Here is a 13,313-nt window from a genome sequence, read left to right as displayed (position 1 = left end):
AGACATTGATAGTTCACAAGTCGAGAGAAGGTTTTGTTCATAATAAATGTAGACAAGATGTAAACTGAACAAAAGACGATCAAACTGGAATACACCACTAATAAAGGCATTTTCCCATATAGTAAAGCTGGTCAAATACACCACAACTAAAGATATCTTCCTATAGAGTAAAGCTGGTCGAATTTTAAGACTCAATTCGTGATAACCTTCGAATAGAGAAATAGCCACAGTAAAGTTTTAAAAATAAGTTTTGGATGAACTTTGAACTCTTAGAATATTTGTTTTTAAAGACTCAAAGCGATGACTACTAATATGATGGAATGTTAAAATAATGACAATAAAATAATAGTGGATCATTGTCCTATTGCAATCATCAAAGATCTAAAGATAGTATGTGTGTAAAGATAGCATGTGTATCTGTCTCTTGGTGGGTGTGCATTTGTAGGTTTTCACGACTAGATTTATTGGTTATGTAACAGTACGTACATTGCACATTGGTGTAACATAAGTATTATTGTATTGGACATAGGGGTGTACAAAGTAAACCGACAAATCGTACTAAATCGATAAATCGAGTCAACTTGAAAAAAAAACCCGACTAGTGGTTTGGTTTGACTTGGTTTGGTGTTGAAAAAAAAAACCGACCATAATTGGTTTGATTTGATTTTAACTAAAAAAAGTCAAACCGAACCAAACCAACCCGACATTACATGTATTCAATTTTTAAAATATTTTATACATAAAAATATTTATTTGTAATGTAATTTATAAATATTTCTTAAATTTTTTCGTAGGTTTTTATCTATTATTCAAGCTTGAACTTAGAATTTTGAACGTCAACAAGTTTTATATCATATGGATGTTAGTAACTCAAATAAAGTCCAAACCAAAACCAACTCAACACTAATGCTAACAAAAGAAATTCAATTTACCATTAGGAATGACAATAATGTTGGATATCTATTCTTTAGTTTTGCATAATTGATTTAGAGAGTGAAAATACATAACTTAAGTTTTTTTCTGTCATGTAATTAATACTTATTTGTCGTACTTATTTTAGCATGACTTAATATTTTTAGATTATGGTCATTTTCTTTATGGCTTGTTAATTAGCAATATTTATTTTAACCGATTTTATTAGCTTTTGTTAAATATTTTAATACAATGTCATCACTCTTCTCACATTTTGTATTATTTTCTTAAGAAACACCTTAATTATATAGTTGTACCTTACTAGGACTAACGAAATATTTGAAGTAAAAGTTATATGTTTTGTATCAAGACTATTCCGGAAAAAAAAACCCGAAAAACCCGAGAAAACCGAATAACCCGAGAAAATCCGAGGTCTGAATTTTATTGGTTTGGCTTGGTGTATAAATTTAAAAACCCGACGCAATTGGTTTGGTTTGGTGTTTAAAAAATCTGAACCAACCCGGTCCATGTACACCCCTAATTGGACACAATGGACTTTCTCTATGTTAAAAATCAAGACTTTCGGCTTATACCATTTGACATAGAAAGTAAAATATTTATTTAGCATCTAAGGGTACGTCTGGCCCAGGAGTTAATGAAGTGGGTTCAAAATTCAGCAGGAGCAAAAACACTCGATAATTTTTTTCTATCTGTACCACATAAAATTAATTGAAATGCGTGCAAGCTGGTTCGGACTCCACTATTATAAAAAAGAGTACAATAATTGTTTATGTTACCGTAACCATGAATAGAAATTTCCTTAAGATGACGTGTGAGGAAAAGCACAGCCACTTCCACAACATAACTTCCAACTGATCTTGCAGCCCGTTTAGCAATATTTGCTCTCTCCCTTTTCTTTTAAAGCCTCCTGTTTAGAATCTGAACGTAATACCTTAAAAATAAATGAAGCTACAAAATTTATAACCTGTGAACCACTTTACATAATTTATACCTCAACTTGTACTGGGATGATAAATGACCGAATGTTACCATAATTATACATATATCGTTCGAATTGGAAGTAATGAATTTAAGTTGAAGTGGTAGAAATTAATTACCCCAAATCTGACCCTACATCCCACACCCGTACCATACTAATTAAGATGGATAATTACTTACATTGTACACATGCATGCTGTTATAGCAGCAGTGACACCTAATTGCACCATTCACTAATTGCACATGCCCTCCTCATTAAACATTTTCGAATTATTGCCGACCAATACGGAGCTGCCAAAACTCTTTCACTGAAAAAGACAGGAAAGACAAATAAATTAAGGATGCACTGAGTTTCACATGGGAATGCTTTCAGTACCAGATCTTGAATGTCTTATATTCCCAATTTCCTACTATATCACGTTCCTCTGTTTTCACAATCCATTGGTATGTTTGGTTTTAATAGTCTGATTTTATGGTTGTTTTTGCAACATCGTCATTTCTTGAGGATAACTATAAATCAGCTTGGAGTACAACCACCCAACATTATCCTGCCAGAACCATGTGCCCTATGGCAGGTATAACATATTTGAGCTTCCGTCGGTGGTAAATCAAACTCTTTTTGGATCATCACCACAAAGCTTTATAAATTACTTCCTTTGTCTTAATTTATATTATACATTTTTCTTTTTTTGTCTGTACGCAAGAAAAATATACTATAAAAATAATTATCTATGTATTCAAAATCACAAATTCAAAAATCTTGTTATTTTTTAAAATTTCATCCCAATCAAAGTGTTTCAGACAAAAATCATGAGAAGGAGAGAGCAAAATTCCTTCAGTAATTCCAATATTCTTAAAATCAATTTATTTCCATGTTTTCATATTAATATTTCTAATTGTTAATGGAGCCATAACTAATAGATTCTCCTTAATTAAAAACAGAGAAAATTCAAAAGTATTAATGTTATTTTCTTTAAGAGATAATGGTCGTCAAAAGCACACATTAACAATCATTGTTTCGTCAGTTTCACGCCTAAAATATCAATTGTTCCCTTCATCTATCTGAACTATCACCATCTATGCGTTACAACACACCTAGTTGAATAGATGGTGATAGTTTAAGAAGGAAAATGGAATAGATAATAGTTGGCCTCAGCTTTGAAGTGTGTTTTAATATATATAGATGGTGATAGTTCAAGCAAGAAAAGGAAACAAGTTATAGTTTAAGTGTGAAATTCGGGGGAAAAAATGATCGTTTATGTGTGTTTTTAACCATAACTCTTTTTTATATTTATCCTTTTCATATTCTAATTATCAGATAAAGATAATATGAGACGTGAGAATATGTAAAAAGAAGCAAAAGCGGAATGACTCGGTCCTTCGGGAACATCCGATAAAATTGAAACGATACATAAAAGATTAGCATGGTCCCTGTGCAACGATGGAAGGCACAAAACTAATCGAGAAATGGTCCAAAAAGCGGAATGACTCAATGAGATGACAAGGTTATACGGAGGCTGAGCTACAGTTTGTTAGTACGTGGAACATGTGCACACGCCACTCGGCCACTGGTCAAAAACCTTTACCATATACGACCTTTTCGTTGACTATAATCCATGGTACCTGAGACTTTGTGGATGAGAAGGAAGAAGATCATATGCTAAAATTTAGAATGCTCAAAACAAAAGAGTTAAAGACGATTTGACAATAATTCGACTTAACTAAAAAAAATTCCATGTGTATGAACATGGTCTTCGAATCTTGACCCGACTCTGGCCGAGGAGAATGACTAATTAGGCGATGTCGTTTTGGTTTATTTACTACAGGATAGTAGGATACTAGTAGTAGTAATTATTTTAGCATTTAATTAGGTTTTTCCAAATCTTTGTCCCCTCGGCACGAGGAATGCACGTGCACCTTTTGCTGCGTTGTCACAACTAGGAAAGAGAAATAGTGGCAGTTTTTGTAATTTACTTCTCACCTTGGGGCAAATTCATAAACAGAAACTCATAAAAGCCGGTTGAACGTTTCTGAATTTCAGCACACACATACACACACTCTTCAGTGTCTCTAATTCATAAAAATGAAGAAGGCAGCCATATTATTGGTGCTGCTCTGTGCCACCATCCATGTTGCTTCATCACAAAAGGATGGTAAGTTTTTAATTACTATCCATTTTCGGTTTTTGTTTTCAATTCTGGGCAGTATGTGTGATTATGTTTCATTTAGTACTGCATTGATATTTGATAATATTAAAATTTAACTTCTTATGATTTATATTATGAAGTCATTTTCTGATAGTTGTATTCGTCATGCATGCTATAGCGTTTGGTATATTCATCATGATATAAACGAAAAAGAATAAATTAGTAAAAAATGAATGCTACTTGTGTGCAAACCACAAACTATAGTAGTTTACTAGGAGTGCTGAAATGAGCAGGAGGAAATTAGTAAAATTGTAAAATCGTCAAGTTTCCACTTGTTAAGATTAACATCATTCTCCAGTTATGTACTAGCTACAAGACATATGTACCATGCAACTTTCCTTAATCCATCCTAATTAACTAATTATAGCCTAAATAATAATAATAATAATAATAATTCATTTAAGTGATAGGATGATCTAGCCTTGTCTCCGATCTCGCGGCACCAATTTAGTATATGACATTCTATACCCCACAATTGATTGTACCAAATAAAAATAATTGCTAGGCTATTATCCTTTTGCTCAACACCGGCTTATTTCCAATTTTTTCCCCACAAGCAATGCGATATAAATAAGGAAGAAAGAAAGGACTTGCTTTATTCATGCATGTGATTACTGAAGGGAATATGTGAATTGTGATAGTTATGATGGCAGCCAACATGTACATGTTCTTTTTCCCGGCCTAATAAAAGACTAGTTTGCTAAATCCATGTAAATTAGATGTATCCATCGAGTTGATGCAGATCTACCCTAGTGGTTAGATTGAAGGCTTTTTGAGGATAAATTTCTATAATAATTGGTTGAATTGAAGACCTATGTTCGGACAATAATTTAAAGAATATTTATAAAATTAATTATATCAATTAAAAGGTATTGCAAATAAATTTTATTATAAGAATTTGTAAACTGGTAAAAATGATAACTAACCTAGTATTACAGATTAAACTTCACTAACGGTGTAAAAAATCTTCATGACGTTTATTAAAATTGTCATTTTCAAGGTTATAAATCACTTTACCTGTAAATATCTTTTGAGTAACCTGATAGTGTAATATTCTTCTTTACACTAACAACTTAAATTCTAACTTAAATCATAGTTTGATGAGTTTAAGTTTTGCGCACCGTCAGTGTATCATTTTTTTTTTACACTTAATGCAGTAACTTTTTAAGTAAATATGTTTACCTTTTATTAAACAAAATGAAATTGTAATTTACACTAGAGTAATTAAAATTAAGGAAAGTTGAATCCTACTTATACTCTAACTAAAATTAGTTTCTAGTTTTACTAGTAATCAAATTATTTCCTTCTCAAAGTTTGTTTACAATTTGACGTTCTTTCTCTGTGAAGATCATTGTTGTAGCAATTCTTTAACCCTTCAATAATTCTTTTTTTTTGTTTGAATGATCAGGAATATTGCCAAACGGCAACTTCGAGCTAGGTCCAAAGCCATCAGAAATGAAAGGAACAAAAGTAGTGAACCGTCACGCAATACCCAACTGGGAAATATCAGGTTACGTCGAATACATTAAATCAGGCCAAACACAAGGTGACATGCTTCTTCCAGTACCACAAGGAGATTACGCTGTTAGGCTAGGTGAAGACGCATCCATTAAAACCAAAGTGAAAGTCACAAAAGGAGTGTTCTATTCGATCTCTTTTGTATTTGCTAGGACTTGTGCCCAAGAAGAGAAACTGAATGTGTCAGTTTCACCTAATTCTGAGCCCAATGATTGGGGAATGTTGCCACTACAGACTATGTATAGTTCTGAAGGATGGGATTCGTATTCGTGGGGTTTTTTGGCAGAGGCTAACGTGATTGATGTTGTGATACATAATCCAGCTGTGGAGAAGGACCCGGCTTGTGGCCCACTTATTGATTTCGTTGCTCTTAAGGCTTTGAAAACTCCCAAAAGACGTGCAGGTTAGTGTCCCAACTTCGTATCAAATTATTTATCCTGATTCTCTTTTATCGGCCTTTATAGAAATTTTAATTAGAAAGGGCTTTTAATTATTTTACTTTTATTTATGTCTTAATATGTAATTTCTCTTTACTGAATATTTATTCTATTTATGTGTCACCTTGAGGTGTTTGTAGTCTTCAAGAACAATTACTACTAAGGGTAAAAAGAAAAAAATAATTAATTTTGTTTTGAATTTTTAAATTAATAAATAATTTGAGACAACTATTGCTAAAGATCACGACAAATAATTTGAGACGTAGGAAGTAGTTGGCTGTAATTGATTTGCTCCATTTTTGGCTTGAACTTGAGTTGGCGTCCCTTTGAAATTCCCAAAAGGATTAAAATCGGATCGGGTTATAACTAGTTACTTACTTCTTATCTTCTTTTTCAAGTGGATATAATTTTAATTAATACACTGATAATATATGGATTTGTACCATTAAGTTACTTTAAAAGTAACTAAGTTAATATTTCATAACCAGTGGAGTCAGGAGCCTATTAGAAAAATATTTTACCATATGTTAAATTGCATCGAATGGGAAGAATTTACTTTTGAGTTTAAATTTTTGTGTACTTATAATGTATTGAGTTTTTCAAATTATCAGGTTAAGTTGACATATACGAATCGGTATACTTTTCTTAGCAAGTCACATATAATAATCAGAAAATAGAATAATAACCTGCTAATTTGATATATTCAATTAAATTACACTAATAGCATAAAAGTTCTTTACTCTGCTAGTACATATAATTCAAATCCTTTTACTTTTATCATAAACAATTTACTTACAGTTGGCTTATGTGAGCAATAATTTTAAAATTGAATGAGTACATGACATGTGCCTATATTTAATACTAGGATTTTGATATAGAGTAGTCTCAAGTTTTTTTTTTTTTTTTTTTTTTTTTAAGATGGAATTTATACTTTGGCTATAATGTGTCAAATTACTAATTCATATTGATGATATATAATCGATGCATGCAGACAACATGTTGAAGAATGGAAACTTTGAGGTAGGTCCATACATTTTCCCTAACACAACATGGGGCGTTCTAATCCCTCCAAACATTGAAGATGATCACTCTCCATTGCTGGGATGGATGATTGAATCTCTCAAGGCAGTCAAATACATCGACTCCGAACACTTCCACGTGCCGGAGGGCAAGCGAGCAGTCGAGCTCGTGGCTGGAAGAGAGAGTGCCATAGCACAAGTAGTGAGGACTAGACCAGGAAAAGTATATGATTTAATTTTCTCTATTGGAGATGCTAGCAATTCTTGTGAAGGATCCATGCTTGTTGAGGCATTTGCAGGGAAAATTACTAGGCAATTTCCTTATGAATCTAAAGGTAAAGGTGGATTCAAAAGGGCTAGACTTAGGTTCACGGCGATTGCACCACGTACTAGAGTGAGGTTTTTGAGCACGTATTATCATATGAAGAGTGATAATTCGGGCTCGTTGTGTGGTCCTGTGGTCGATGATGTGAGATTGGTTGGAGTTCGCAATCCCCACCGTCCATAGATCCTTTTAATTATTTAAGTCTGATAATTGTTGATTCAGTTTATGTTTTATGCATGACAGAATGCTGATATGATATTCCTTGTAATACGTACTATAGTTGATGTGTTGCTCTTTTCTTTTTTCTTTTTCATGTCATACAAGCAAGAGAGTTAAAAAAAAATGATGTATTGTTGTATTTTACATGTATTTATACAAATTTTCGAATAATCAAATGAAAGAACCTTCTTGGTTCAACATATTATGTGTTCCTTCATATATTGAACTAAATCCATTCAGTGTTGGTATTTTCCCTGTTGATTTCCATTTGAAAAAGTGTACATGAGCAAAAATTCCAGGATTAGTCTTAGTGAGAAAAATATTCAAGACTACTTTTGGTCTCTGTCTCCTTGACTCTCCCCAGCTGATCAACTACTCAAATTCTCTGTTGTTGCATGAACCTGAAAAAGTAGAATGCCAACTGTGCTATACTTCAAAGTCTCCAGGCAAATTTATGCAAATGGCAATGCTTTAGATAGGTGTTTTCTCAATTTTACCAACTCTGTGCACTTCTGTTTTGAAGGGTCAATAACTTATATGGTCTCCAACTATAGGCTAAAGTGACTCAAGATACCTGTGGGCGTTTATCATCGTTAAAGCTCTTGCTCCTGATCTTGAATTCCCCTCTTCTGGTTGTAAGTTCATCTAATATCTCAGCACCACAAATGTCTACTTCACCTTGCTCAGCTCCATAAGGAGGTGCTTCCTTTTCCTAATAAAAACAAGTAGTATTTGACATTTCATAATTTGATAAACTTGAAAAGAGAATCAACAATTTAGCAGACATTGAACTTTTGGAATACCTTAGAAGAGAAGCTGCGCAAACGTTGAGGGACACCAGGAATTTCCTCATACTCAGCTGCATCTAGCTCTCTCAAATGATGAGGCTGGAAAATCTTGGGTAGTAGATGTTGTCTTATGCTTAAAAGGAGAAAAAATGGCAAGGGAAAGAGAATGCCAGCTATGGGGATCCAAGTGACTCCAAAGCATAATAATAAGTACATAAATTGGAAAACTGTGAAAATTGCAATGTATCTGAATGGGACCGACTCCACAAAAGATGCATGCACCCCTTCAAGGACCCTGTCAACATGGTAACTCAAATCAGTTGAAGAAATAATAGGATTCGTATATGCAGCAATGCTCATGTTTACCTACGAGTTTAAGTTCTGTGCACTACCAATGCATAAGTTTTTAACGCCATCAAGTAACTTTTCATATCAAGTCTGATATAGTACTCTAGGAGACAGAATGAGAACTTGCTTTTTAAAAAGTTAAATCATAAAATTTCTTTATACTATCAGTGTATAAACAACTTAGATCTTTTTCATATATGTATGGCATCAAAAAGTACTTCATTATTTTTTGAAGTACTTAAAACATTATTGGTGAATTACCAGGTGGACTTACTTAAATCTCCTCCCAGGAGTGATGAAGAGAAGCAATATTCTTTCCCAGAGTTGATTTCCAGGCAGGCTGTCAATAGCCATATAGGCGAAATATCCCCAAAGAACTGAGGTTGGTATCTTCTTTATCACTGGCATAGCACAAACTGACGCTGCTACTAGTAGCGACTGTAATAGATTGCTCACTCTTTGCTCATTCACTCGGACAGGCAAGTAGACATCTATGTGTTTCTCAGGATCAAATGCGAACTCTGCATTTCCCTCATTATCATTTTCAGTACTTTTCATTACTGCCTCCTTCAAGTGTTCCAACTCTTTAGCTACTGTTGTCTGCAATAGGACACAAACCATTCATTTTACAAAGCTCAATATTCACCGGCATGAAGTAAGATGTGCACCACCACGGACTACAACATCATTTAACAAGTGAATGAATAATCCTTTGAACAAATAAGCTTAAAATTGATATATTTTCGCAAAACCAATGCCAAGATAAGCAACAAAAAGTAAACTTAGAAGAGACTTACATCAGCAGAACTATCAATCTCTACAAAAACTGTTTGCATATTGCCATAAATTTCGGAATTACTAGCCTTTCGCTTTATACTCTCCTTGGCACTTTTGACCATCTTCCTCCGAATCAGCTGGTTCACATTGCAGAAAGTTTTCAGGATTCGAATGAGTAGCATCCACAAAATCACTAGCATATATAACAAGTAGTTATTAGAGTTTCTAGTATGCTAATTGGTAATTACCTGTCTCCTGAGAACAGCCAAACTCTTTGTATGCATAGGGGACTGTGGCAAGACACCATTTGAAGGAGGAACTCCAATCAAACCACAAAGCAAAGTCTAAGGAGATACCATTCGTGTAATTAGATAATCTTGATTTATTACACCAGTGATGAAAAATGGAAAACAATAAAAGAAATCAGCTATAGATGAATAGCTAGATACCATAAATCCCAAGAGCAAGATGTCATGATGATAAGCACAAGGATTCTTAAGATTGAATTCCTTTTGTTGTGCCATTTGTGAAGCAACAGTGTGATCAAAGAAATAAAGTCCAGCTATCATTAGAGCTGGAATTAAGGCAGCAAAGATGTATGTTGGAGGAACCTTCCCCATGTCCTGCAATTGAGATATCATGTGTTCAATTTCAAGATTATTCAATAAATAAGGCAGCTTCGTGCATGAAGCATCCTGCGTTCATGTTGACACAAACATCAGTGGCTAATTCCAAAAATTTCAAGATTTTATAATAAAAAAGGGCAGCCTGGTATACGAAGTATTTTGCGTTCACGCAGGATAAGAGAAAGGTCGCATCCTATCCTAACATAAACATCAATGACTGATTCCACGAATTTCAAGATTTTTTCTATAAAAAAAGGCAGCCCCGTGTAAGAAGGATCCTGCATTCATGCAAGGAGCAAAGAAGGGCCTCATTTTATGCCAACATAAATATCAATGGCTGCTTCCATTCAAGATTTTTCAATAACCATCAGGCATTAGAAAATTAATCCATCGATCCGTTCACAATTAACACACCTTAATTACAGTCCAGTGGTGTGAAGATGCAGATTCCCAAGGAAGGGGACTAAAGAGCCTTCTGGGAACTCCAGATGGCACTTTACTTGGCACACTATATGAGAGTGCTGACCAAACAAGGACCATTAATGGAACACCATAATCAGCAATAAAGCTTCTGAACCAACCTGATTTAATAGGAAAAGAAAGTACTATTAGTCACCACACAATATATACATGCAACTTCGTGAAAAAGAATTTATATTATGTACATTGATGTGTAAAGAAATTTTGCACTATCACTATAATTTAACCTATAAAGTTAAACTCTTAAGAAAAGCTACTGTATGATATTACTAATTAATGTTACATCACAATTCATATACCTGTTCCATACCACCATGACCTTGCTTTTCTGCTTTTCAATGATGTGTAGAGAAGGCCCAAGGAAAATATAACTCCAAGTAAGCCGTTTGTATAGAGCCATTGGAATTGATATTTCTCTAAATTTGGGTCCTCAGCTTTGGGAACTTTGAACTCGCTTACTAACCCCTACAAATCCACATTAAAAATGCAACCTCAAGTTAAGTTATAAAAGGGTGTCAAATAAGCGACTTGGACTAAATTTGAAGGGGTTAAAACTTATTAAACCAAAAAACTGTTTGGTTCATAATCCGTCCAAATCTGTTTGGATCAAGATTGTTGGACGATTTAAGCTAAACAATGAATCATGATCCAATATAATAACCCAACAAAACCCAAAAACATTTTTCTATGTCTTATTAGCCTCCTTATGGATCATGGGCTACATACGGCGCCCAAATTGGCCCCAAACTTTTAGATGGGCTAACTTGTGTTATGCTCAAATCGACCCGCAATGAATACATGCCCAGACCATTTCGCTTAAATGTGAATGGATTGGAAGGGTTATACACGTTGGTGGACTAAATTTGACATCCTAAGTCAAGACTTCATACTACGTAGTATATCAATATTACCAAGAGCTGTATAATTTTTAAGAAGACCACCTGTTTCTTCTTGCAGTTACCTTAATTGCCTCTTGTATAAAAAGCACAGAAATGAGCATCCCAAATGTCTCCCCAGCTATCCTTGTAAATCGATTGATAATGTTGCAGGCATTAAATATTGCTAAAAGAAACAACATAAGTGCCGTCCACACACAAACCCTGCAGAATCATTATGAAAATAATTTCTCATCTCAACACAAATACTTTAAGTATATATCTGAAAATGTAAAACACAGATGATTTTAATTAACATACCATCCAGCCCAAGCCAAGTAAAGGGTCTGTCCCAAATCTTCTCTTCCTTTGGCAAATTTGTACATATAAGTGTACATAATAATAGTTGGTTCTGCAACTCCTAATATTAAAAGAGGCTGCCCACCGAATATGGAGTGTATTATACCACATATAGCTGTTGAAACTAAAGTTTCCACAGTGCTCACGCTCCCATCTAATTTAGATGCAAAATAAATCCATAGTATATTAGTATTCATTAATTTTCTAGTAATGTAATAAAGTTGAAATATGAAGAAAAAAAACAGAAAAAAAAACCTGTATCTCTGCTCAATTGTTCTCCAAAGGCTATCACTGGAAGAGCAGATGCAAAAAATATGTAAGTAGTTGGAGCCAATATCCTGATATATGTTCAAAAGAAGCATCAGTTAGATAAGAAAAAAGAAAAAAGAAACAAGGAATATGTTCAATATTGTTTTCAGAAAATTTCTGAAAACAATATTATCCCTCTGAAAAGGATAGTATAGTTACGATATTCCAGATGTAAGTCCAGCAAGCCAATCGTGCTTGTAGCAAGGTGCTCTTCCTCTAAAATCATCGACAATGCCTCTGAATGGAGTTTTGAGAGTACTCTTCATCATCTCTGCTGATCATCAAGGAATATTGATGAGTATGTTATATGATACAAAAGTATTTTACTATTCAACATGCAATACTGTTAAAAAAATCGAAGTGTACAATCTCACTAGGAAATTAATAAAGACATACTCCTACTATATATTGTGGACTTGAGTTGAGTTGTCTTTCAGCCCTAACTTCTCAGTGATGACTCATAGAATTACTGGTCATTGGCAAACACAGTAGTCGCTTTTTCTGAAAATAAATAATAAAAAAAAAAATAGGAAGATTTTGTCGCTCGTAGGTAGCTGCTTCTTTGTAGGTCCATACGAAAATTACACCTAACAAGAAGTACTAGTCAAGTTGTACCAGGTCGGGGTTTATATGGGAATAGAATATATGTATTGCAGTCTCAATTGACTTATCAAAAGAAGTGGACAAATGGAAATGGTTTAACAATATAAACAAAATACCCTAAGAGACGAAGCACAAAGACCATGTGCTTATTTAAATAGACGTGTTTGAAATTTCAGGGAATATGCGTTTTTGTAGCTAATATTGCTACTCTTAAACTGACTGACTTTTTTTTTCCCAAAGCTATGTAGTATTAATTTGCTGCTTCTTTTCTTTTTCTTTAATTTTTATAAATTAGTACTCTATAAGTTAACTATGTAGTAGGTGGAAAAGTATTCTAAGCAGATGGCGTGCTTGCTACTTCTCCTACTTTTCCTTTCGATCACACGCCTTAGGAAAGTCTTGGTGAGTAGACTTATAATACGTACAAGTAGTAATACTGAATGAAATTTAAAAAAATAAAAAAAAAAATAAAAAAAAAAAAGTGGATTTTGGTGGAATAAAACCCAACTAG

General features: G+C 33.8%; 2 protein-coding genes and 1 non-coding gene across 3 annotated transcripts; 2 read left to right on the top strand and 1 right to left on the bottom strand.

The window, feature by feature from the left end:
* Positions 1-3,285: 3,285 nt before the first annotated feature.
* On the top strand, positions 3,286-3,393 carry LOC132618579 (U6 spliceosomal RNA). The gene has a single exon (XR_009574195.1). It is a non-coding gene; the product is annotated as a U6 spliceosomal RNA (small nuclear RNA).
* A 538-nt stretch (positions 3,394-3,931) lies between these two features.
* On the top strand, positions 3,932-7,853 carry LOC132598587 (protein DUF642 L-GALACTONO-1,4-LACTONE-RESPONSIVE GENE 2-like). Its single transcript, XM_060311550.1, has 3 exons — positions 3,932-4,064; positions 5,527-6,039; positions 7,065-7,853. Exons 1-3 carry the CDS (start codon positions 3,995-3,997, stop codon positions 7,598-7,600), a joined length of 1,119 nt encoding a protein of 372 aa, XP_060167533.1. The 5' UTR covers positions 3,932-3,994; the 3' UTR covers positions 7,601-7,853.
* On the bottom strand, positions 7,766-12,585 carry LOC132598564 (boron transporter 4-like). The gene is made up of 13 exons (XM_060311518.1): positions 12,359-12,585; positions 12,146-12,228; positions 11,852-12,044; positions 11,617-11,755; positions 10,955-11,120; positions 10,590-10,756; positions 9,999-10,172; positions 9,798-9,893; positions 9,570-9,686; positions 9,047-9,372; positions 8,440-8,719; positions 8,211-8,348; positions 7,766-8,037 (listed from the first exon to the last, which is right to left on the bottom strand). Exons 1-13 carry the CDS (start codon positions 12,466-12,468, stop codon positions 8,005-8,007), a joined length of 2,022 nt encoding a protein of 673 aa, XP_060167501.1. The 5' UTR covers positions 12,469-12,585; the 3' UTR covers positions 7,766-8,004.
* Positions 12,586-13,313: the final 728 nt, after the last annotated feature.

This window comes from Lycium barbarum, chromosome 1, assembly GCF_019175385.1.
Source record: "Lycium barbarum isolate Lr01 chromosome 1, ASM1917538v2, whole genome shotgun sequence".
In the NCBI taxonomy this organism is placed as follows: domain Eukaryota; kingdom Viridiplantae; phylum Streptophyta; class Magnoliopsida; order Solanales; family Solanaceae; genus Lycium; species Lycium barbarum.
This window is presented reverse-complemented; position numbering and strand designations above follow the sequence as displayed.